Source organism: Gnatocerus cornutus, chromosome 2 (assembly GCF_029298725.1).
Source record: "Gnatocerus cornutus isolate USDA-ARS CGAHR chromosome 2, icGnaCorn1.1, whole genome shotgun sequence".
NCBI classification, from domain to species: Eukaryota; Metazoa; Arthropoda; class Insecta; order Coleoptera; family Tenebrionidae; genus Gnatocerus; species Gnatocerus cornutus.
In genome coordinates, this window is record NC_142234.1 from 19,663,525 (window position 1) to 19,689,160 (window position 25,636).

Below are 25,636 nucleotides of genomic sequence, written 5' to 3' on the forward strand. Positions count from 1 at the left end.
ATGTGAAAAATGGTGGATGCGCCGGGATATTTTTTATTTTTTCCTTTTCTTTTTTAAATTATATGAAAATTAGAGTAGAAATCTCTACGTCATCACCATCAAAGACACATAACTTATGTGGTAATAACACAGAGGTCGTCAGTATTGACCACTAATTCCGACAAGTGTCCTCATTGGTGATTGAAAATGAGGGGTCGGGGATGAGAACGGGTAATGACGTTTGACACGTGAATTGTCAAGAAAAGATAACATTAATTTTTTTTAATATCCTGTTTTTTAAATTGCATAATTTGCAAATTGTAAGAAAATAAATGCTTCGATGGTAATTATGTTCCTAATCATGTTTCAAGATTAGCAAGTTTTGTTATTTCTTTGCAAAAAAACTTCAAGTTGGTCCGCGCCATCTACCGAAAAATTTTGTAGTCAAAAAAATCAATAAGGTGTAAAATTGGTGGCCTATTCTTTTAGACTTATGCCTGTGAAAGGCATTGATTTCTTGGGCTCGTATTTTGGCTGTTGGAAAGTGAAATAAGAATTTCTTATATTTGTTCATATTTTATATTTATTATAATATTATTTTGTATCATGTAACATGAAACAACAAATGGCTTGTGCTTTAATACTTGAAGTAAACTATTATGATACAACACGTACACTTATAAAAACATATTCAGAATATAAAAAATAAAATTAACTATATATAACTATAAATAGATAAAATCTTTTTAAGTATGTAATTTATAGTACAATGTCGCTTAGACGAGAAAAAAATGTAAAAAAAATAATAAAAACTGTACATAATAATAAAATAATGGCTCTCTCACAACAAACAACCGATAAAAAAGATTGCACTCAAGCCATTTGTTCTGTACAATATCTGATGAAATTCTATAACGAGTCTAGCTATCAAAATTGTCAACACGAGTTAATCATTTTAAATGATATTAATATATATAAATTAGTACTATCTTATATTCACAAATACCATAACTTACAATATGTACAAAAATATGATTACAAGTTTGCGGCTGTAATTGACTTTGTACACTGAAATTAATGACATACATGTGCTCGCTTAGCCTACACATACACTAGACAGCTTAACAACGTGGATTTAAAAACAGGTGAAGTAGCAGCTAGCGTCTGTACAACCTGCCTCACTGGTCACCTACCGTACTTTTGTTTAAAAATCATTTTAGCTATTATATTACAGATCAATGGTACACGACTATCATCTAACTTCACAGTCTTTGTTGAGGGGCAGGGGTGGCGGCGGAACCCCATCTGACAAATCGCCTAACGGAGGAGGCGGCGTCGGAGGAGGCGGTTGTCCCGGCTGAGTCGCCTCTTCCGCCTTCGTCTCTGTGCTAGGAGGTTGTTGCGTAGGTGTCGCCCTTTTCATTACATAACCGCTGCCTTGTTGACATCGGGAAAACTTTAATTTGATTGGCCCAGTGTCCTCACCACCACCCTCCCCACTAGTCCTCTCACCTTCCACTTTCTTACCTAGCCTGATGATCAGTTTCGTGGGATTCTGGGTCTCATTCGATATGATCTGTAGCACCTCAGGCTTCGGCTTTTTCTTCTTCCTCTTTTCACCCTTGTCTTTCTTTTTCCTCTTTTCCTTGCTCTCGCTGAAATCGGCCATGACCAACTTGCGGAACTTCATACTTTCGCGCTTCAAGTCTTCGACGCTGGGCATGTTTATATTGGCAAGACGTTTCTTCGGCGGTCGTACTCGGTCCCGTTTGTCGTCCATCTTTCCGACGATGCTGTTGCCGATTTTGATTTTGATCTTGGGCGTGCCGCTTGACGATTGTTGAGACGGACGAGGCGGTCGACCCCGTCGTTTATTCATCGACGAATCGAAACTAGTCGATAAACCTGAGTTGTTACTGCCGACGGAGCCGACGCTTCGTCTCCTCTCCAACATTCCGTCTTCGTCAAGCGACAAGTCCAATTGGCGGAGCTCTCGAGACAAACCACCAGGTCTCGCTTTCGTCTCTTTCCGATGCTGCTTTGTGCTCTCGAAGTCATCAGCACCCGTTCTGTAATCTCTGTAATCGTCTTTCGTAGGAATACTGGTCATAGAAGCCACAGCCTTAGGTATAGTGATAATAGTACGATTAACTGGAGGTACGGTAGGAGTAGCGTTGATCCCTGGAGCGCACGAGGAGTCATCCATGTTCATATCCTGCGTCCAGTACTGCCTAAGCAGTTCCTTCTTCCTCATTCTTCTGAGATTCGAGGTTCCTGAACTACCACTAACCGTGTTGTTACAACTCATAACGTTGTTAGACACGAAGTTCATGCTGGAAACGTTAACAGGATCGACAGCGGGTGGTGGAAGAGGCGCTATCGACGAAGAGTAATTCGCAATGGGTCCCTTGATCTTAACTTTAAGCTGATTCCGAGAATCCGATAGCGACACCTTGATGTTATTGCCGACTTCTGGCGCAGGTGGTTCTTCGGGTTTCTTGCTTGGCGTCGTAAGCGCTGATTGTAGTTCTTTTTCAAACTCTTCATCAATCTCTTCATTTACGTGTGTTTCGGTTGTGCCCGTCGCAAACGCTCTTAAGAGGTTCTGCTGGTCAAAGTTTCCACCACCGCTGTACGTCCTCATATCCACAGGACCAGGTAACACAGGTTGCACCATGTCTGGAAATATTTGCTCTACTTCGGCCGTTTTGGCAGGTGTTTCCTCGACTGGAGTCGGTGGTCGTAACTCCCTCAAATCCGTGTTGTAGGATCTGGTGCTACTCTTCTGCGATGGTGAATCAGAGCTGTCTTTAGCTTCGGTTTTTTGTACGTCCACAGATTTTCGCCTCTCCCTCATCGACTTCAGATCAACATTCTCGCTGGAGATGTCGTCGTCGAAGTCGAGATCGTACACAGTACCCACTAACTTATTATGTATCGTATTTGCACCCATAAACTCGTAATCGTTGTGCGTATGCGTCCGGCCACGGCCTCTCCCTCGCCCGCGCCCCCTCACCAACTGACCACCTCTTGAAGCATTACTTTTCACAGAGTTACGTTTAGTGTCTGCACGTCCTTTACTCGCGGAAGCTTTCACTACGTCTAGTTGTTTAGGACTCTTTCCTTGAGAAGTCACCCTCGCGGATGTCCTCGTGGGCTTACTGGGCGATTTCTTCCCCGAGCTATTCGACTTGATTGAGGGGCTCGGTGAGGACAAGGTATTGCTCTGCGGTGGAGTCGCCTCCACTGGAGGTGGCGCGGCCGGCGCTACTTCCTCTTCAGGTGGCGATTCCACTTCCTTCGGTATGCTCGGTGGCAGATTCACCATAGCTGCAGTTAACGCCATGTTGTGTTGTGAAGACGTGAACGTCGCTGTGCACGCCGATGAGTATTGGACGTTTTCTACAGGTTTTGGTAACGTCGGCAGGACCTGTGGCGCCGGGAACGGAGCCCCAAACGCAGGTGGGAACATCGTCGGCGCCGTCGATGGGAACGCCAAAGACGTGTTTAAACTAGGAGGAGGGAAAAGACTAACGGGACTTACAAACTGAGACGTTTCCGAAAAAGCGGAAAAAGGTTCAGGGGGAAATGGAAGGCCTTGAGGCTGCAGGTAGCCCATGTCCAACGCTTGGTGGTTGACCATCATAACGTCGGGACGCATCTTCAGCTCGTCTTCGTCGTTACGACGCGAACACGAACTGGAAGTTGAAGCTGCCGAACTTGAAGAAGAACGACGATTGGGCATGATCTCGCTATCGGCCCATTTCGCCTGAGGATGGATGTCGCCGTACGGTGATGGACTAGGCATGCAATCCATGGTATCGTTGTTCAACGGGGTTTGTGAGATTCGTCGGTCGTGGAGTGTAGGCGACGGGTTGCTTTTGAGGACGTCGTCGTGAAGCCGCATTTCGATTTGAGGAGGTAACGTGTTGATGATTGCATCGGGTTTGTGATGAGGTTGCGATGAGTATTGTTGCATGAAATGCTGCGGGGTCTGAGGGGGATGGGACGGTGGCTGGTGCTCGCTACCGTAGGTTGAAGAATCTACGGCGAAAAAAATTGATTAACAACTTTTACATTTTTAATCACGCGGCGCTATATAATTTTACACTCCGCCAACTCTCATATAAACATAAATTTCCTCAATTTTCAATAGAAATAAACTGTCAAACCAACGCTGCTTTGTTTTTAGAAAATAGAAAATGAGGATCTAGCCTAAAACGTCTTTTAAAAAAATAATTTTGAAATTAAATTGTCTAACCTTTTCAACATTTATTAAAAAAAGAACAAAATCCAAAAGAAACGCTATTAAAACTAACATCCGAACAATAAACTAAAAGATTCCACTAATTCTAAAACCAACTTTTCTACACCACTAAACCACCCCTCATTACCTATGGTCTGCGCGTTGTTGTAGCCCTCGTTGCTCGGTGGCACCCACCGCTCATCTCCTTGCCCACTAATCCCATGATCAACCAACCCATGATGTTGCTCTATCGGAATGTTTTTGTTGTCTTGCTCCAAAGGCACATCAGCCTCGCAGCTCATATACCTATAATCTTGTTGTTGTCCCCTGTCGTCGAAACATTTAGTTGTTCTAGTCGTCGTTTCCGTCACTTCAACCCTCATTTCTAAATTAACAGTCGCTACTTCATCTGGTTTAATGTCATTCTTAGCTTCAGTTAGACTGCTAGGAACGACTTGTTCAGAGAACTCTATTCGGTCATTTTCGTTTTTGGTACTCGAGGAAACGCTGGCACCATCGTCTACATCACAACTTGTCGACTTTTTAGACAATTCCATGCGCAGTTTCTCGACGAGATTTAGAGTTTCTCGGGCGCTGTCTTCTTTAGAATCTTCTTTGAATAACGAAGTGTTGCCAAAATTGAATGTTAGAGGGCCTTTCATAATTTCCTCGTTTTTAGAGATGCCGAAATCTAAAACAAAACCGAAAATCAATTGTTTTGTGGATTATGTAACAAGCTGCAGGTGAATAATTGATAATATTCGCAATACGTAATGGACAAAAACATTAAAGGTGCTAAAAACATTTTCGATGAAATAAATAAGAAAATTATTTTTAAACCGGTCTGTCATCACTATTTATGCGTACTAAATTAGAATCTGTTAACTTACCATCGTCCAAGTTGTCAAAATCTAGCAAATTATCCTTGATGTGTGGAGGCGAGAAAATGGATCTACTTTGAGGAATTTTCTTTTCCAAATCTAAATCAACAGAAACTTTATCTTCTTTCGGTTTGTACTCGTCAACTTTGGGAGGTTCTATAACCATTACCTCCTCCCGTTTTGGTGTGTTCTTATCTTTCTCTTTCAGTTCTATTTTATTCTCATTTAATATAGTTTTCTGAGTGAAAATCTCATCAATATTCTTGCTTTTAATTGGCGACTTTTTGTTGATTGGTGGGGTGACTTTCTCAGGTTCTTTGTTCTCTTTAACAGTAGACTTGACTTTTTCGAGTTTGGCAGGTTTCGCTTTATTCGGTGACTTCTTTTCTTCCTTTTTGTCCGGAGAGCCAAACAGCCTGTCCAACGTGGATCTAGTTTTGGAAGATCCCTGTTTTCCGGCTTTCCTTTCGAGTATTTCTTTTTCTAGATTAACGACTTCCACGTCTTTGCTGTCGTTAATCAGTTTCTTGTCCGCTTTTCTGACCGGAGACTGTAATTTCCCAACGGGTTTGCTCTCTTTCGAGAGTCCCAGGTCATCCTGTTTTCCCTTCCTACACTTAGCATCGCTACGTTGGCTATCAGACATATTTCTAACCCTGACATTAGCATCTCCGAGCCGATCACCAGACTTGGATGTCTGCCGACTTCTTGGTGTTGCTGTCGGTCTACCTTTCCCTCGCTGTCGTGTCTGTTCCTCTCTCTGAGTTGGTTGTTTCTTGTCACCACTTGTTTTATCGACTGTTGGCGGCTTAGGAGAGGCGGGACGGCTAGAATCACTCGAGTCGGAGCTGCTAGAGCTAGACGCCGCTGTTGGTTTGGCTTCCTTGTCAAGAAAGGGCCAATCCTTGGCGTTCGTCCGCTTAGCCACTTCTCGATTATTACTATCTTTGTTATTCGAGAAAAGACTCTCCGATCGCGGTTGTGAAGGTTTCTGGGTGACTGGTGGTGGTTCAGCTTCGCTGTCCGAACCCGACGATGACGACGAGTCCGTGGAAGAACTCGAAGAGGAAGACGAACTGCTGTTCGAGGAAGACTTCCGTTTGCTTTCGCTGACTTTCGCCGGCTTCTCCATCCCCTTGCTACTCTTATTTACTAAACTAGTGTCCGCCTCTTTCTTGACTTTCTCCGGTTCCTCAGGAGCCGCTGCAGCAGAAGCCATCGGCTTACCCAACCCGCTCTTTATGTGCTCAGCCGCCTTCTTCGCCGCTTGTCTCTGGGGGACATACGCAAAAATCTCCAGATTCTCCGCCTTCTCCATTTCTTTATCCAAGTCGAAAATGTCGCCGGCTTTCCCAAAGTCTTTCTTTGATTCTTTGAAGATTTCTTTCGGTTTAACAGGTCTCGACTTTTGCGACTTGATTTGCTTTTCTTCGACTTTGGGTTGAGGCGTCTCCTCTTCTCTCTCCTGCTGTTGCGGTTGCTCTTTAAGCACCCGATTTGTGGTGGATTTGAGATTTTCCGTCGCTTTCTTCGCGGCTTGTCGTTGCGGTACAATCAAATCCGAAGGAACGTAATCTTTCTTCTCTTTGTCTTTCTTAACATCACTCTTAATCTTCTTCTTATTTTCGGGACTTCCTTTGGTTGGACTTTTCGAAGTCGATGGTTTGTGCGAAAACTCCTTCACCGCCGCTTTCGTGCGTAGTTTATTCTGCTGAGAATCACTCGCTTTGTTCATTGAAACATCCGAACTGTCACTATCTGAATAAATCGACGACATTTGTTTAGTGTCCGTTTTTTGCGTCGCCGATCGGATCGGCACTAGTTCGTCACTGTCACTTCCCGAATAGCCTAATTCGCGTTCAACCTGCATCAACCGCGACCGCGAAAATTGTCCCCAGGGCTTCTTCGCTTTTTGCTGTTTGGTGTCGTCTTCGCTGCTGCTATCAAGTTTACTCGAAGCGCTGTGTCGCTTGCGTTGTCGGTCAGCCGCTTTGTTGTTGTTGTTGGTTTTACGAATAAGAGACTTCTTCTTCGCCTTATCGTCTTCTTCCGAACTGCTAACTGCGATGATTCGACCCTTGTCATCGCTGCTGGAGGTGCTACCGTATAAACTGCCGCTGCGGCGCTTGGAAGTCCCGTTGAAGTACACCTGAGGAAAACAACAGTTAAGACAATAGAGGGATTGTTTGTCCTCACCTTTTTGTAGGGATTTTTATCTTTGAACAGCCCGTTGAGCTCCGGTTTCTTTTCGTCCCCGGAATCCGTCGGCGACTTGATTCCTGCTATCCTCAAGAGGACCTTGTCGAAATCAGTCGTGTGATCTTCAGCGTCCTCGTGCGAATACAATCTATCATAAATCGAAGGTCCATGATTGGCCTCTATCACCGCTTGCAGCACGTTACTAGTTAAATTCGGCGCCGCTTCTAACACCGCCGCTTGTTTATGGAAAGTCTGTTCGCGTAACCTAAAGAAACTCCTCGAAAGTTTCTCCCTCCTCGACACCATATAACACAGATTCCGCACCCTTTCTAAGTCTTGTCTAAGTTGCACAAACATCTTCATTTTCTCGAGATCAGCCTGTTCGCGTTTATGAGAGAGCATATCGACGTCTTCTGATTTTGGGGGTAGAAGAGGTTTGTTTTTCCCTGCTTTCCTCTTCAACTTCCAGTAGTTGTAGATGTAGTGTAAAGCATCGTTGTCGACGTCAAGGTGGATGCTGACGTCTTTAATAGAGACGTGTTTATAGAATTCCGCTTCGATTTCCTGAAGACGGGCGGCGCGAGCTTGGTTCTTTTCTTCGGAAGTCATGTCTTTGCGCTTTTTGCGTTTTGAATCGTCGTCTTCGGAACCGGAACACACACTTTTTTCTTTTTTACTTGATTTGCTGTGTTTCTCACAGTAGGAACGCAGTTTCACGCCGTCGTCGGCGTTCTCGTCTTCGATGATGGCTCGCATTTCCAACCTACACAGAAAAACATGCTCAGATATCTTTGAAAATATTTTATCTATGTGGAAATTAGATCGGGTTTCAATTAGTCTACGTGAAAATTTTCCAGGCCTATTATATTATCTGTAACGTTATAGTGCATTGTATGAATAATATATGCGTTCATTCTACAAAAATTCAAACGAGAGAAATGACGCATTCATGTTTACCTTCCAGATTTGCGAATCTAATTAGCAGCGAAAATTTGTTTTAGAAATCAATTTAGAGTTTCCTTAATTTTAATTATTTGCATATTACAGTTATAGTTTTTGTTTCTATAAAAAATTTGGGACTCTAATTGAATGACCACCGTAAATCTTCTTACAACTGATAAAACGAATTTGTTCAACTATTTCTTCCAAGAAAGACAAAGCGATCATCTTATAAAATATAGCCATTATAGCCATTGTAAATTATGTAAGTGAAAGATTCTCAATTAATACAGACGAAAAACACAAAATTCCAATCTGAATTAAAATAAGGTAAAAAGTTTTACGTGAGTTTTACAAGGTACAGTCGAACTTCCACAACTCGAACTTCTATTACTCAAATTTTTCTACAACTCGAAATGTATTTTATTATTTATTATTATTATATGTATTTCAAAAATCTGGTTTTGGTAAGTGATTCTGACAACGATATCTCACTAGAAGAATTGAGCCATAAAACAAATTTTTAAGTGCAAGAAGATGAATATCCCAAAAATTCAGATCAAAATCAGATCTCTAACAAAAATTTCAAAATTTCAAGTTATGAAAGTTCGATTGTATAAAACAAAATATAATTTTTTTATTGATTTCAGTTTGATTTCACTAGTTATTTATTTCAATTCTTCTAAAAAGTGGTCGAAGATAAATTAAATCCAACGTCTAAACCTAATATAAAATTATCTAAGCTAAACTCGAACCAATTGTGGTTTCCGTCAAATTTCGATTTATGGAAGTTCGACCGTATAAAACAAAATATAACTTTTTTATTGATTTAAGTTTGATTTCACTACTTATATATTTCAATTTTTCTAAAAAGTGGTCCAACATAAATTAAATCCAACGTCTAAACCCAATATAAAATTATCTAAGCTGGGTCAGTAACAGAAATGCACATTCTCAAAAAACAAACTAGAAAATTTAACAAGACCTTTGAAAATCCAATTTTAGATTTATTAATTTATTAATAACCGCCTGTGCCAACATAATGTTAAATTTAAATTTTACTTTAATAATAGAAAGACCAGTTGGCTACCGCATTACTAGAATTTTACTACAACATAATTAAAAAATAACAATTAATTCAGCAATAAAACAACCAAATGTTGTTTTTAATGTTTATAGAATCAGCCTCAAAACAATTAGTCTGTCATGAAGGAGAAAATTAGTTTTGCTTTATTGCAAGTTATTAACAATGGAAAATTGAGTAATGTTTTTTTAATCTTTAAAACATCTTTAAACGCGAATAAAAAAATCGTAAAGTTTTAGTTGGCCCAATCTCGCCTTTGCGTGTGTAAAATAAGACAGCCCCTATACTAACCCGTGCTTGAAGGCGCACGTGACATGATACGCAGTCTTGCACGTCTTCACCGAGCACTGTATGCACGCTCCCACTCTTTCCCTGCACAGCACGCAAATGAGCGCCCACCGACTCTGCGGAATGCTCGATATCTTGGTGATGGGTTCCATCTTCTCCACACAACCTATACTAACTTCCGGTATCCACAACGCGCACGACACATGCGCCCACTTCTGTCCCGACCTGGTGCACTTCATCGCGCCTCCTTTGTTCGGACACAGCACGCACTTGGGTCTTTTACTCAAATTACACGTGCAACATAGCCACTGCCCCTCCGGTATCCTAGTGATGCCGTAGCAAGCTTGATGCACGCAGATGTTGCAGCTATCACAGAACACCATCTCATTGCCCTCTTCGGAGTCGGGCGAACGACACACGTCGCAGATCACGTTCTCGTCGTATTCGATGCCGAGACCTTCTTCGTTTCGCAAGATGGTTTGGATCTTGTCCCAGCAACACAGCTCAAACTGCTCGATTACGCGTTCTAGTTGGTCTTCAAACACCGGCGCTTGGCCCCCCTGAGCGCGCTCACTGTTCAAGATGCGCAGCCACGAAACGTCCACTTCGTCGAGGTCGTACGAGCACGCGGCTTCCGCTTGAGCTGGGGCGTTGGACAAAGCGTGCTCTTCCATCTTAAAGTTGTCGTCCTTCGTGATGCGGATGTACTTGTTCTTAGGTCTACAATACAACGATATAAGCAACATAAATATACAATTAAAAAGATGAAACAGGTGCTCTTCTCCACCTGAAGTAGTTCAGACATTGAATTTCCCTTTTGGGGTAGTGGCATGCAGCGAATGCTTACAATTTGAACTCGTGTTGAAGTTTCAGCGGCGTGCTGTGGGTGACGGTGACACTGGGCTCTGGTAAAGAATCGGGGTTGACTGGAACTTGGACCCCTCTCTCCCATTCCTGCTTCCACTGGTCCATAATGACCCAATATTCATTGGAGGCGAGGGGCTCAGAGTCTGGCAGCTTCATTGCACTAATAAGATCTTTCCGAAAAAGCTCAGCAGGGGCCTCAGTGGTGGTTCTATTGTATATACTGCTGCTCTTTAGGTCGTTGGAGCGGGGCTGCCAAGCTGCCAAGGAGGCCGCTTCTTCCTCCTCCGCCGCCGTACGCTGAAGACAAACGTTACAAGGTGAAAATCACAAAGAAGTGTTCTTACTTTGCGCCTTTTAACAGGTAATGATCCATCTTCTGAACGGTTAGGCCTTTTTGCTCTCTGTGACATTGCACTTTAGTGTGCAGGCAGGAAGTAGATTCTGCCTAGCCTACCTAAAAGAAGTCAAGTTAAAGAGTGGAAGGTTGGCGAGGACTTACATACTACATGTTATCATCCAGAACAGGGTACACATCCAGAGTTGTTTATGTCTGGAAAAGCAAGAGGTTAGATGGTGAAACGTGGAGACCGCGACAGTCCAGTGACAGCTTCGTTGGGGCTTTGAGCAAGAGTTGTGACAATTATCATGGAAAAAACGAAATAAAAATCCACCACATAGCCTTTGGCTATGTCTCGCGCACTGGATTTTAGCTGTTTTTGAGGCGACATACGCTCCTAATTCAAACCCAAACAACAAGTTCCGTGTCAGAAAAGCTGAGATTTCCTCTAAATAAACGATAATTCTGCGGAAAAGATTGACAAACAGCAGAGGTGGCTCCCATGTCTACATTGTAAACATTTCCACTTTGAAGCTATCACTGGCACACACAGCGTTCTGCACTATTTTAACATAAACTGAAGACCACGGGGGCCCAATTCGTTACCATTTCTCTGAGGTTATTCATCGTTTCGATTGATTTTCAGACAATTTTTATAAAATCGACTCCATTAGACTCCATTTGGTAAGCCTAACAACATTGACAATGTAGGTGGCGCCACATGCAAAGACGACGTACCTGAGCTTAGACGTGCTCAACTATCTCCATCTCTCTTCTTTGTCCCGAGAAACCGGAAAATCCGGTGAATTTCCGTTCAGCAACAATTAGCAGAGCTTTGCAACGTCTTTGCTGTTGAGTTTGAGACCAGATTTAATTTTTCACTTTCGGGACATTTATCTAATTTAAAATTTTCATAAATGAAAGTTGCAGTCCCAAACTCGCTGTCTCTCTCCCCCATAACCAATATGTCCTCATTACACATTCCAAGGCGACTACGATGCATTGTTCAAAGCCCTCAGAGGCAAAATTCTTCCGAAAATTCGAAGAATGAAACGAGTTTTCCCAATTCTTCTTGCTTTGGCCGAGTAATCCGGCATTTATCCCTTAATACCGCTCGTACAATTCTATCAATATTTGGCGCCATCATGCCTCCCAGATCCGAGTCTTTTGGTGGTCACGTGACATCAATACCAGGCATGATTTTTGGCGGGGATCGCATAATTTTTCCACCTAAACAATTCTTTTCTGATGATCGGCGACTTTCAAATAAATTTTAGCATTTTTTGTGCACTCATAACGAATTATTTTCTGTTGGTACGACAATCGATATCTGCTTTACACATAACTTCGACGTTACGCCCACTTACGCATTATTTTCTGAAATGTTGATTGGGTTTACGACCTGCTGCCCCGAGTCGATGAATTGCATCAGATTTTTTGGTTTTATGATCACAATTCATTTAGGCCGTCTTTTTATGCCTTGAAAGCAAGGGACAACGAAAGAGGGTAATAAAATGCCTTTTCTTTATCAAACGAGAATAATTATCGTTGCTTTTTGTGGAAATTCGCGACGTGCTTAGGGACAAGGACGCGGGAGCGATCGATCAAATCCACAATTTAATATTTCTGTTTGATTTAAACCCGGAGAAGCTATGAAAACCTACAATAAATCTGAGTTTTGTGGTGTGGAATGTGGAACACGTGGCCTATTTTATCGTGATTCATGATAAAATCAGCTGTTGTTGTAAAAACGTGTTTATTAGTAAAAATCGAAATACACTTCCTTTAATTAATTTTTAAAGTCGGATAATGATAAATTTACAATTAAGATAAAGTAGTAAAGTTTAAAAGAACCTGCGCCATCTATGAGTGGTAGATAAAGTTGTCAAATCAGAGAAAAGATTTCTGTAATTAAAACAACACCAAAGATCTACATTGCTATTGAGAAAAATAAAATAGCGGAAAAATTGAAACAAGAATATTCAGGTGTTTTTTTTAATCGAGCATACAGTCGCGAGCAAAAAATGTTAGTCATCAATGTCACTATTCTGACGTCGCAAAGTTTGATCAAATTTTTATGCTATTGACTGTAAATAAAAGCTTTGACATTAAAATAACTAAAAATTTTCCAAGAAGTTCTAAACATCTTTTTCAGCATATTTAGCCCCGTTCAAGTATCGAAACTTAAATTATATTGCAGTCATCAATAACAATATCAAATAATTTTTGTAGTTACTGTACTCTAAACGTATTGGATTATTGATTTTGCTTTCAAAAACTTTACTACGTAAAAACGAACAAAAGTTAAGAGTTGAGAGTAAACTTGGATGACTTCATCGACATTTTTGAAATAACAAACTGTATTGTATAGAAGACAAGATGACAAAACTCTTCATAAAATTGAATAAAGCAGCACGTTTTCGAATGAAAATTAAATTTGTCCTTTTTCTTGCTCTGAATACTTGAAATAGTTAAACGAGTCTTAAAAAACGCACCAAAGTTGTCGGTTCGTTGTTTTATTTACAAAGAACTTTCATTTTATGCATGAAATAACTTCTATCACTTGTGTAACCGCTATGTAATGAAATTTATTACACAACAAGTGATGTAATTACATTGTTAAAATGGTGGATGCGCTTGAAATTACAGTATTTTATGTATCAAGTGCGTAAAATATAGTTTTGCGGAATTGCATGAATATTTATGACTGAGTTCAGAATGTCAAATGAATCCACTAGCAGTTGGTCAAAATGGTTCATTCTTACAAATGGTGGATGCGCGTAATGTGAGTATTTCTAAAGCCCTGAAAATGTGGGTCACGAGTTTGTTTTGCTATTATTGTGGCTTAGATCATGAATTGATTTAACGTTTGTTCTCCGATACGAGTCACTTGAGATAGTATCTAGACACCATATTTCAAAACTTAGTACTAAACTGAAATGTAGTTCATTTAAAACTTCTGGAAAGTTTCAAACTATTTCCAAGTACGGTTAAAAATGTCGTCCCCTTGAACCAGCCACTTAAAATTTCGCCGAAACCGTCATAAATGTCTAACTATCGTCCCAATCTTTGATAAATCTTCGTTATCACAGTTATCAGAAGTAAGTAGCTGCTCATTAAAACCCAATGATCGTCGCGTTTCGATCATTTCGTCGGGTTCAAGTCGGCCCCGCACGGTGTTTGAACCGCGCCGCCGCCAGCTCTGTCGGTCAGTGGGTGGCATAATCAATAGACGTCGAGTCGGAAGTGTCGGGAGCGGTGCTGTGAGTGGAGTGAATGATTTTTTGGAGACCATGCAGCCGCCTCCGAGAAAGGTGGGCACACACATCGCTGCCACACTCACATTCAAACACAATAAACCCTCCTGTCGCAATTCTAGGGAAACTACGCCAAATTCCTCAAAAACCTCCACGCGGAGCAGATCATCAAACTCAACCTCAAGAATCAACATGAGTGCGAACTGCTCGAGGATCTCAAGAGCTTCACTATTAAACGGTCAGCACTTGAGAGGACGTATGCCGAAGTAATTGAGTTAAATAGTGTGCAAGGGGGTATTGATTCGGGTTCTTGCAGGAGTTGCTCAAGTTGACCTCGCAGTTTCTCAACAAGAAGGCGCCCAACATCCCCGACATCAAGTTGGAAGGGAGCGAGGAAAAATGGTGAGTCGTGTGGTTTGCTTTGGATTAGGGGGTTCCCTTTGTGTCTACGAAGGTTGGCAGCACTACTAATCAACGATTTCGTGGACTGGCCCATTTTTATCTCCAAAACCAAAATTTAAAACATGTTTACCAACATATACAACTCTTTTAAACTTTTAATTAATTTCAAATTGACTTTATTCGTATTTTGGCTTCTCGAATGGAACGTTGAACTCTAAATTCCATGTTTTTTTAATTGAAAAACAACTTTTCTCGTAAATTCCGTCGAGCGTTTGAAACTTACTGATCCAAAGTTTTCAACTAAAAGTTTGCTAATGGACCGATTCCTTTGCGACCTTTGTGTTCTATCGTGATTGTTCCATTAAGGCTTCTTTTGATTGTTATTTTTCCTGACTGCCTTAAATTGTAATTCTACCCACAATGAATTAATCGGTACAATAAAACATTCAAATTTGGCGCCTTACGCTTTTAGAGCAACAAAAATAAAAAAAAACAGAATTGCTAGTTTTTTTGGGATTCAATTTTATTTATCCATTTTTTCTTACATTAGGTATTTACAAATTAAACAACAAAGTGAACTGAAAATATTAATTATAAATGACTCTTTTTTATTTATGTTTACAACCACTGTGACCCTCTAAAAAAGGTGATTTTTGGGAATTAAAAAAAAAACTACTGCATGAAATGTTTTTAAATTTGGAGGATACATTTTTACATAGATAATAAAAAAAAGTTGAAATTTTCAAATAAAAATATTTAATCCTGTCCGAGTTATTAAGTTATTCCAAGCCACTAGAAAAAAAGGCCTTTCACCATTGCTGAAATCAAAAAAAAAAAAATTAAACTTAAAGATATTTCGAGTGGGATGAACCTTAATAGTGGAATAATTTTGAAATTTGACATAATGGTGGATTTTTGATGTCACAAGTTTGCAGCAAATTTGAAAAATGTAGTTTCGAGAAAAAGGCGTTTTCAAGATAACTTTATTATAGTTAATATCTGTAATAGTTTATTGTACTAATAGCTATAGCTCAATAACTATTTAAACTATTTATCTTAAATTTAAATTTTTTAATTAAATATTTAAATTTTTGTGTTATTTTTAAAAGTATACGATTTTTTCCAAATTTTACAGTGGTTGTGGCCCTTAATCACATTTTAAACACTTCATTTATTCCAACAAAAAAATTGTCAGTTTATCGCGTTTTATTTTGTTTATTTTATAGTTTAAATCTAAATATTCCAAGATCCACACGACACGTTTTTGTGTCATAAATATTTCTATACAGAACATGAGAACACATTCTCGGCACGTATTCTCCTTTACCTGTGTTTCTAAATTATTCCAGTTTTCTCAAAGATCTCGATGTTGGTAAGATTTGGCCCCAAATCTGTGGAAGTACAGTCTTAAACCTTTAGAGCCTCTTGTAGTTCCCGAAATATTGTTTGTTAGAAACTTTTTCCCACTCGCCTGTGGTAAATCAACGCGTGCACGTTCTTAAAACTCTTTTTATTTTAGCAACTTTTGTGTTTCCCATATTATCGATTATCGGAAAATTAGACAATGTTGTTCCTCTTCAACCTAGTGGATTATTTAATAGCTTATTTATGTGGTACGATTAAATGTAGATGAATTTTTCATAAAGTCGATAATATTTTCCGCCGTTTGGAATAAAATTTCGTTCTTCCAGGAATATGTGGAGCGTCTGGAGGACGGTCCTGGAAGAGAACGAAAAATTGGCACAAGCTCGATTGGCAGCAGTCGAAATTTTCCAGCAGCAAATCGCCGACGACGCCAAAATTTTAAAGAACCATAAACAACAAGGAGCGAAAAAGGTGAGCTTTTTATTATCAGCAGTAATAAATCCCGAGTCGGATTTTTTCAGTGCTTGGATCAACTGGCGGTAATTCAAAAGGAATTACAAGTATGCGTGCAGGACGTGGATAAGACGAAAAAGCTCTATTTTGATGAGGAACACAGCGCCCATGGAGTTCGAGATAAAGCGAGAGACATCGAAGAAAAGTGAGTTATTCCCACATATTTAGCAAATGCGTTAATGAAAATGTTATCCTCGATGAAAATTCCGGCATTCCTGCCATCGAAACCTCATTAGCCTACGTTCCGAGTGGAATCGTCGGTCTTTTCTATAAAAATGAATAGAAAACTCACACGCCGCATTCTCTCAATGATGGATTTTCCGACGCGAAATCACAGTTTTTGTGTGTCCCAACTGATCGATCTTTCCTTGTCAGAAACAGTCTTCTAATGGGGTTCCAGATGGAATAACGCTATTTGTAATTTTGTCCAGCGGAAAATTATTTACGATTTTAATTTATCGTACACGAATTTACTTAATTAAACAATCTATAAAGGGGCCTGTCTCGGTAATAAATATCTGACTCGGTTTAATTTTGCACGTCACCGCGAGGACGTTTCTGACTGGATGGATTCCCTAAGGAACTAAATTATCCTTGAGATAAAAGATAAAACTTTACGTGAATTTATTGCAGAGGGAATTCTTCAGGACGTTTAAATCAAGATTATGTATCATTTTAAAGATCTGCGATGCATAAATAAATCAGGATTTGGAGGAAAAGCGTATGTGGATTTCATCCCCGAGGGAAATTTCAAAAATTAGAGCAAATTAGAAATATTTGAAGGGAGGTTCTAGTGAAATTAACACAAAGGTTCTCGTGCAGATATCGAACACCTTTTAATTACGCCGTAATTTTAATTAACTTTAGTCACTGGGTGTCGTGTTTCAGCCCTGTCACGTGTTTAATATTTATCGTATAGTCTCTCAAAAACAATTAGCTTTTGTGCTCGAATCCGGCAGTGGCAACCCTTGCCATAACAATAATTTCCATTTCAGTCCTTCTGGAATGCAACCACGTGATTAATTCAGGGTGTTATCTACACCCTGATACACACACACTCTTCACGTCCCAATAAACATTAATTCCTCCGCTTACCTTCCAGACTGAAAAAGAAAAAAGGCGGTTTCTTCACTTCAATCACTTCCCTACAAAAGAACAGCGCCAAATACTCAACCAAACGCGATCAACTCGACGAAAAATCGACGGGCGCTCGCAACGACTACCTTTTGTGCCTGGCGGCGGCGAACGCCCACCAGACTCGCTACTTCCTGGTGGATCTGCAGATGTGCATGACCACGATGGAAAGCGGTGTCTACGACAAAGTGGCCGAATATCTCTCTTTGATGAGTCGCACGGAATTGTTGACTTGCTCGGCATGGCAGAACTCCTTCAGCAACATCAGGGACCAGGCGAAGCAATTGACTAGAGATTACAATCTCCAGTGCTGCCATTTGTATTATCCGGTGTTGAAGCAGCACATTCAATATCCTTTTGAAGCCTGCGACAACGATCCGGTGGAAATCATCACAGCTGAGCACGATTCCGCGGCGGCGACGCTCAGCAAGGAAGCGAGGAGGTGGGCCACGAAGATAGCGAGAGAGAACAATGTGATCAGGCAGAGTGTGAAGAAGCTGCAGATCTATAATGCGCTCAGAGAGTCGGGACAAAAGGTACGTGATGCACGGGGTTGTCACACAGTTATTGATTTATTGAAGAGCATTTTTCATGCGATATTACGGATGCGGGAACTGCAGCTTTAACAGTTTCTCGTATTTTACTAACAGTCTAGAAATTCTTTAAATGAGCGAAATGAGATTGCAATTTGGGTAAAAGCAGCCTTTAGAAACTGGCAATTCTGGAATACCTTTCAAAGTCCTTAATTGCTTCAGGATATAATTAAGGAACTCAAATGTGCTATCTTGATAGCAAGTCACATCTGCTATTTCCATAAAATGTAATTTTCTTATCTAAAACTACACACGAAGGTTCCGATTGAAGTCATCGAAACAATTAACAATTACCGAATAAAATCATTGCAAATTGAGCGGAATTTCTATCAATACCAAGCGTGGATGTGCATGTAATTCAAATTTACTTTTTGATAACGTTCAGTCTGATGACTGGTTTACAGTAAAAGAATAATTAGTTTCAAGTAGCTATGATAAGAGAAATCAGGTCACAAATACACCCACTGTATCAAATTCAGGTTTTGCAGACAACTCAGAGTAATTTAAATATATGATCCAATGTAACTACGCCTAATTCACGACATTAACTCTTGTTAAAAATACGGTTTAATCCTGCAGAGCCACCGAACGTGTTTTTCGCTCAAAAATCTGTATTTTTGCATAAATGAATATTTAATTGGATTTAGTACTAATCCTAAACTGGATCAACAATATCTCGCCACCAGGGACGCTGCTAATAAGTAATCACAAAGGATAAACGTGTAAACATAAATCTTTAAGTACGGAATTCAATGCCAAAGAAAGACGACACCAAAAATTCAAAGTCAACAGATTTTAATCCCCCATTAAGGGATCAATAAAAACATGGCAAAGAAAAAAGAGATTTTGTGATTAATTATGTTAGATCGTGGCGAAATCTGAAGATCACCAGTAACAGTAATACAGCAACGGCCAAAAAACTGGAAGAATATTTTAAAAAATACAATTATTTGTCTACTTTGTGTTACAGTAGACTATTGATAATTTGAAATTCAAGGGATCTGGCAAAAAGTTCAAATTATCGAGAGTTCAAAATATAGTGTGATTCAAACAATCAACAGAAAGAAATGAAAAAAATTAAAATAAACGCGAGTTTAAAGGCAAACAGACAATAGTCGGAATAAACTAACCAATCAGAGAAGAGAGCGTAAAATTCACTAACTCCACTTTGAAATATCGTAAAACTTATGTTTTGTCAGTTATAAATTCTTTTGGTGAAACAGATTTATGTTACGTATTAAAATAGTCAAAAAAATGTAAAATCTGTTTTTTAAGCTGCAATATAATTTTTAAGAATTGCTTGTTCATAAGTTTTCTGTTTTTCTTGTCCGCCCACGCGAGGGACTTCAAATTAACGAGAGTTCGGGAGGAAAAAATTCAAATTATTGAGTGCTGGCGGGAAAAAAGTTCTCGATTTTACTTCAAATTAATAATAAAATAAAATAGAATAAAATACATTAAAATTTTTCAATTTATCGAGAGAAATCAAGGGGATCGGGAAAAAACTTCAAATTATCGAGAGTCTACTAGCTCAGTTAATTTCGGCCGTGGCTGTAATTCCGGCACTGCATTTGGCGTTGTAAGTACAAGCGGCTTCTTCTTAGGTGGACCCCAACGACCAGAACGGCCCCGACCTTGAGACCAAAATCGAAGAGATGCGCCAGAACATCCGAAAAGCAGAAACGGCGAAAGCGAAAGCGGAAGCTCGAATTGAGGTTCTTCGTGAAGGCGGTGTGAATGTCGACGAATGGCTCCAAGAGGCGGAATCGCTCAACGTCCAAGATATACAACGTTCAGCCAGCTCATTATCGGTGAGGACTTACGTTTCAGCCACGGGGGTGAGATAAGTGTGTGAAAACACTCGTTAGATCGAAATTTGCGGTTTGCAGGACCATCCAAGCTCGGACTCATTTTACGACAGCGACTTCGCCGATGGAGAGACTGTGGCGGTGGCTTCACAGCAGGACAAGCAGCAGGATAAGGACAGTGAGGGAAGTCAACACGACCAATTCGAGAACGCTGAGGTCGACGGTGAGTGGGGTAGGCAAAGAACAAGTTGCACACTGGCGAGGGGATAAACATAATATAAAAACTTCTTTAGACTTTGTTTTTAATTATGATTAATTATAGCCATGCTGGAGCAAGAGCGCCAGCGAATCGAGCAGCTGACAGCCGGCTGGGACGATCCAACTCAAATAGATTGGGGCGCCGAAGAATCTGCAGAACCTGAGCAGATTTTACGTCAAGAATCCAGTCCTTCCGTTCCACTTCTCAAATGTACAGCTCTCTATTCATACACCGTACGTTTTTTCTTGTGTAAAGTCTTTGTGTTACTCATTGTGTACTTAGGCACAAAATCCGGACGAACTAACAATTGTGGAAAATGAACAATTAGAAGTAGTAGGTGAAGGTGATGGCGACGGATGGCTTAGAGCGAGAAACTACAAAGGCGAAGAAGGCTACGTTCCTCATAATTATCTAGACGTTGAAAGAGAACAAACAGTAACGACTCCAGGCTTGGTGAATCAAATCTCATTCTCTTCAGTTGACTACACGGTTGACACCGAAGAAGAAGTACAAGTAACAACATCGGAAACAAATCAATCACCAGAGCAAGTCTCCGTGATATCTGTGGTGAGTTACCCGGCGCATCCACCAGTTTTTTACCGTTCTTTGCAGCAACAAAAAGTCCCCGAATCGCCTCCTGGCATGTATTGCGCCGCTTTGTACGATTACGACGGTGAAGGCGAAGAAGAGCTCACTTTCGAAGAGGGGCAAATTATCAGGATTATAAGCAGATGTGCCCACAGTGTTGATGATGGCTGGTGGAAAGGCGAGCTGGAAGGTCGCATTGGCAACTTCCCATCACTGGTGGTGGAGGAGTGCGACGAATACGGGGAACCTTTGACAAACGAGTGGGACGAAACACCCCCACAGTCTGCACCCCCAGTATTCACCCCACCTGATGTTCCGGATTTTTTAATGGGCGCACAAGTAAATTAGCATTGCTTGTCAGTTTTGGGGTTAAAATTTTAGATGTAGGTGATAATTACGCAACCAACGCCGTCGGTGGAGCATCCCCAACAACCTCCACCAGGTTTGAAGGGGAAAAGTGACGCACCGGAAGCGCAAGGGGGAGGATTTTCCATGGAGATGACCCGAGACCAACACCATCAATACGGGAGCCAATTCCAGGGAGATGTCCCAAGTGAGTATAGTTCAAGCGCCCTCCTACGTGTCCAAATTTTTCAAAAAAATGATCTTTTTGTTACTTTTCTATGCAGCGATTGATATACCAAGCGTCGAAGTCTTTGACGAGGTAGGTCCCAATCCCTCGATTAAAACCCTTCGTAAAATAGCCCTACTGATGCCTCTTTGTTATTTAGGACGATAACACCAGCGCGCAGTCCGGCTCCAAATCCGACGACTTCAACCTCGGCGTGGCCCAGATTGTGATAACCGCAGCAACACCAATGATGGAAGAACCGGAACATCCATTTCCTCCGCCCGAAGACGCGCCCGTGAATCACGACGATATCGACACCACAATCCCCGAAGAAGACGAAGAGCCTAGTGAGGAACCGTCTATCCCGCCACCTCCTCCGCCGGCGCCCGTTGACGACCCCGATGATGTAGACGGCCAAGGGGGCGATTCAACCCCTTTTGTCGTTAGTAGCAGTACAAATAGCGATGGTGAGACGACCGGTCCCAGCACAGCTGAAAATTCAATAAGCCATGTTGCTCCAGCGCCGCCACCGTCGGACGCAGAACCGAAACAAGTCGTTGGAGGTAGAGCGAGCATCCCCGACGAGTTAGAGCCTCATCAGTTGGCGAGGCTGCAGGACCTGAAGGAGTCCAACGCATAGACGTAGATCTTCGTACGCTTCTAGTTATACGCATCCGTGACGGACGACGCAGGACTGTTGTGTGTTGTTGAATTGCGCGTATATTTGTACCTAATTTGTTATTTGTTAGAAAATTGATATTTTCACTTTAGACTTGTAAGTAGTTGTTAGTTTATCGGTTGAATTGGTTACTATTGTTGAATTGAATGCGTTTTTTTGTAGGGAGAAGGGCGGAATCTGGGAGGAACAAGAGGTGATGTGAAGTGTATGTAAATACCACTTTTTATGCAAGAATTGAAGATTATATCAAAATATTTACGCTTTAGCTTCGATCCATTTCACCACCTCGCACATTCTGCCTTCTCCTCCACACCCCATGAAACGTCTAAAGTGTTTTCCAATACTCGAATATTGGCAGTGTTTCTTTGCTACGACTTTAAGACAATCTGTTCTAGTCAGCTTCGTTAATTCGGACGGTGAAGCAACCGTTTCCTTGTGTAGAAACTGAGTCTCTCCAATGAGTCGATTGATATTTTGCTCTAAAAGTTCCACTCGAGTCAATTCTGTTTTGTATTTTTGCAATAATGTACTCGCATCATATTGTCGCACCAAGGCTAGTTCTAGTTTCCTTGAATAGAGCGCTGTTAGTCTTGATAGTACTAAGATTAAATGACTGATTATTATTTAAGTAAAAATACTTGACTATTTACGAACACATCAACATCATGATGTGATTATGTGTATAGTGATTAAAAAAAAATCAAGCGTTGTTGCCTAATTATTAAACATTTTAGATGTTTCTGTATATCTAGGGAGGGATAAGTGGAAAATATGGCAGGATGCACTAAAATAACTGCAGGTACCGATACCATAAAGCATTAGTGTTACCTAACAACTCCTCTTTAGTTCATTGAGTTTACAACATTTTTTATGTACCTTGCAATGTTCCAGATGTTTAGCAATAAGTGGTTTAGTTTGTAAATAGTATTTATACGATAATAAATTCATCCAGATTAGTGTGACAATATTATTTGGTTCGTTGGTTGTTTTTGATAGCGTGAATTTTGTGACAGATCTGTTTTTTTTTTGAGTGCGTTTTACCACTGTCTGTGAAGAAACTTCACGATAACTTTTTGTATAATGAATTCCGCGGACAAGGTTTGAAACGAAATGTACAATTATGAGATTTCAGGCTGTTTTACGCGATTGTATTGAATTCCCCGTCTTCTTTCAGCGGTGCCTTCTTATTATAAACTTCAATCTCTCACCTTGTAGATAATATGACTATCTGTAAGACTTGGTTTCAGATCTGATTAATTCATTAATCCGTTCTATGTAACAACAATATTATGAAATACATAATTTATGTAGCTGAAGCTGTGTTTTAATCGACCAGCTATGGAGTTCTTTCCCGACTGAATCTAATTCCCATAACAAGTAAAAGACCTGTTATCAATTAAAGTTTTAAGACTGGAAATGTGACTAATAATGTCTGTTTTATCGCCTCTAATAAACTAGCACTAGTTGCCTAATTTGTTCGCATAGAAAGTGGAGAAATATCGTGTTATTTATAAGTACAAATCGATGCCGGTCCAACTTTTCTTCCTCCAAACCGGAAATCCGCTTAGACTGCTAAAAACTTCAAGAACCTCGTCTATTTTCGTCTCGCCAACCCTCCTAGCCACCTTCACCACCACATTAACCATCCTATTGATTTAACAATGATTAAAAACTCAATGATTCGTAAAGATTTGCGTCGGTTAATCGTTGGCATGGAGACTCGCACCTTTTGAAGCGTAATCACACACCTGCTGCTACCCCTCAGTCTCTTTGAATCATCAGTGGAAAAAATAAGTATCTGTTCTATTCTAAATGGAATAAAACAAAAATAATAAATGCTACGACATCATCGACTATGTCGCACAATGGCAGTACCAAAAACTCCAATTCTCATTCGGAATCTTCAAGCAGTTCACCGAACCAAGCGGTCATGTTAAGGGATAGTAGTGATTTTACGGATTTGACTTTATTTGGGTCCTCGGCACCACTGCTTAGTCGTACTGGAACTGTACGAAGAGCGGCGAAGAAGATTGATAAGGAGTTGAGTGTGAATGGAGAAGAAGAGTTGCTAAATAAGTCGCCGAAGATAAGTCCAGAGTTGCATCCAGTGCCTGATCGGTACTCCAGGAAGTCTTTGGACAGTACGTACAGGTCAGTACTACAATACGTCAAAATGACACGCAGTATTATTGTCGGTCATGTTTTGAGCAGTTTTGTTAAAATCTTCTTAAATTATCGTGTTGAGAAGTTGCAATGATGTTCATTAACAACTTCGTATTGTCGTCCAAAAGTGATAGTTCCTTGTTGTATGACAAAAAGTACAAACTCAACTCTTCGATCAAACCAACGTAATCAGACCTGCAGTTCTTTTTTGTTCTTAATTGTATTTTTTCCACAGACTCAGCCTCGAATCGATCTCTGAGTATAAAACCAAGAGCTCGTTCTCCACTGCATCTTTGTATCCTAGCCGTGAATGTAGTTCAATGGAATCATCATCATCCGACTGCACTGACTACGCCGTTCGCAGTACCACCGAAATCAAAGATGACAAAACGTTGATGAGTCCTGGTTCTAGTTATCTAAGTTGGATAGAAAGCGTCAACAGCGAATATTTCGGAAGCGCCAACAGTAACGCTGAAACAGCAGACGTTGACAATAAAGTGGGTGAGTGGAACAATTTTTGGCTGAACTATAACAGTGCAAGAACTCGGTACTTGTCAAGTCCTTATCTAAGTACTTCCAACGAAGATCGTACCGGTGATGAAATGTCGGATGCCAAGAGTACGTGCAGCACACAACGGGAATTTACCGAGAAAATGGCAATGGAACAAGTCATGTTTTCGGTGGATGAAGTAAACGAGGTGATCAAGTGCTCGCAGAGGATCACGGAGATTCTGCAGAATGGACTCAAAAGGACGGAAGAGTTTGATGATTCCAAAAATGATTCGTATTATTCGCAGCCGTACACTTTACAAGTGAGTTTTGGCTTAGTTTGACGAGAATGTGACTCCTAAACTTTCAGTTAATTTCTGATTTGTTGACCGAAATACGTGCACCCATTAATCCCAAAAAGAAATTAAAAAGAAAACTCAGGATCTCCTAAAACCCCCGACCTGTGAACGTCCCACCCCCTAGTTGTGTAATAGTATAATTAATTGATTAAAAATGATAATATTAAACACTTTTCAGGAATCGGTCAAGAAAATCACGCAATTTTTCCAAAACTCCAAAGAGGACATTGCACCTCCTCCCCGTGAGCGCTCCTACTCCTACGCCATGGATCCTCAAGAAATTCATAAACAAAAACAATTATTAAAACCTACACCTCAGTCATCAAGCAGTAGTTGCATAAACGCGTTATTAAATACGGGCGTCGCCGACATTCTCAAAAGAGTGATAACCAAAAGACGCGACGTCTTCAGCCAGGAGGATCTACCACCAGTGGTGTCACGACAGAGTTTCTCAGACTGGTCTAGCACAAAGTGATAATTGTCCGAAGTCGCAGTATTTTATTGTAATTCCGTATTATCGTATTATAGTTTTGATAAGAATAAAGATCCACTTTCAAAAATTGCGCCTTTGGTGATTTTTGGAATTAAATTTTAAATTACTAGATTTCGAAAAAAGTGCTTTAGAGATATAAGCGA

The 25,636-nt window shown here is 40.6% G+C and overlaps 3 protein-coding genes across 9 annotated transcripts; 2 read left to right on the forward strand and 1 right to left on the reverse strand.

Annotated features, from left to right (window-relative positions):
* Nucleotides 1–591: 591 nt before the first annotated feature.
* rno (PHD finger protein rhinoceros) lies at nt 592–11,539 on the reverse strand. Of its 2 annotated transcripts, none has more exons than XM_088050845.1 (9): nt 11,427–11,539; nt 10,990–11,033; nt 10,828–10,937; nt 10,464–10,780; nt 9,620–10,336; nt 7,303–8,068; nt 5,116–7,255; nt 4,374–4,916; nt 592–4,023 (listed from the first exon to the last, which is right to left on the reverse strand). In XM_088050845.1, the coding sequence occupies exons 3-9, from the start codon at nt 10,891–10,893 to the stop codon at nt 1,232–1,234; spliced, it is 7,341 nt and encodes a 2,446-aa protein (XP_087906971.1). In that variant the 5' UTR covers nt 10,894–10,937; nt 10,990–11,033; nt 11,427–11,539; the 3' UTR covers nt 592–1,231. The 2 variants fall into 2 exon arrangements, with proteins under 2 accessions (XP_087906971.1, XP_087906970.1); XM_088050844.1 differs by having other exon boundaries at nt 10,987–11,033.
* Nucleotides 11,540–14,012: 2,473 nt separating this feature from the next.
* nwk (FCH and double SH3 domains nervous wreck) lies at nt 14,013–23,305 on the forward strand. Of its 6 annotated transcripts, XM_088029804.1 has the most exons (15): nt 14,014–14,134; nt 14,200–14,343; nt 14,394–14,479; nt 16,171–16,315; nt 16,366–16,502; nt 17,460–18,027; nt 19,689–19,922; nt 19,974–20,124; nt 20,215–20,384; nt 20,434–20,718; nt 20,764–21,078; nt 21,127–21,292; nt 21,369–21,403; nt 21,471–21,777; nt 21,832–23,305. In XM_088029804.1, exons 1-15 carry the CDS (start codon nt 14,114–14,116, stop codon nt 21,948–21,950), a joined length of 2,883 nt encoding a protein of 960 aa, XP_087885930.1. In that variant the 5' UTR covers nt 14,014–14,113; the 3' UTR covers nt 21,951–23,305. The 6 variants fall into 6 exon arrangements, with proteins under 6 accessions (XP_087885927.1, XP_087885931.1, XP_087885930.1 ...); XM_088029801.1 differs by having other exon boundaries at nt 14,013–14,134; nt 20,434–20,715; nt 21,471–23,305; XM_088029800.1 differs by having other exon boundaries at nt 21,471–23,305.
* A 443-nt stretch (nt 23,306–23,748) lies between these two features.
* LOC148179848 (uncharacterized) lies at nt 23,749–25,550 on the forward strand. Its single transcript, XM_088030849.1, has 3 exons — nt 23,749–24,140; nt 24,388–24,964; nt 25,179–25,550. The coding sequence occupies exons 1-3, from the start codon at nt 23,845–23,847 to the stop codon at nt 25,473–25,475; spliced, it is 1,170 nt and encodes a 389-aa protein (XP_087886975.1). The 5' UTR covers nt 23,749–23,844; the 3' UTR covers nt 25,476–25,550.
* The last annotated feature ends 86 nt before the right edge of the window (nt 25,551–25,636 follow it).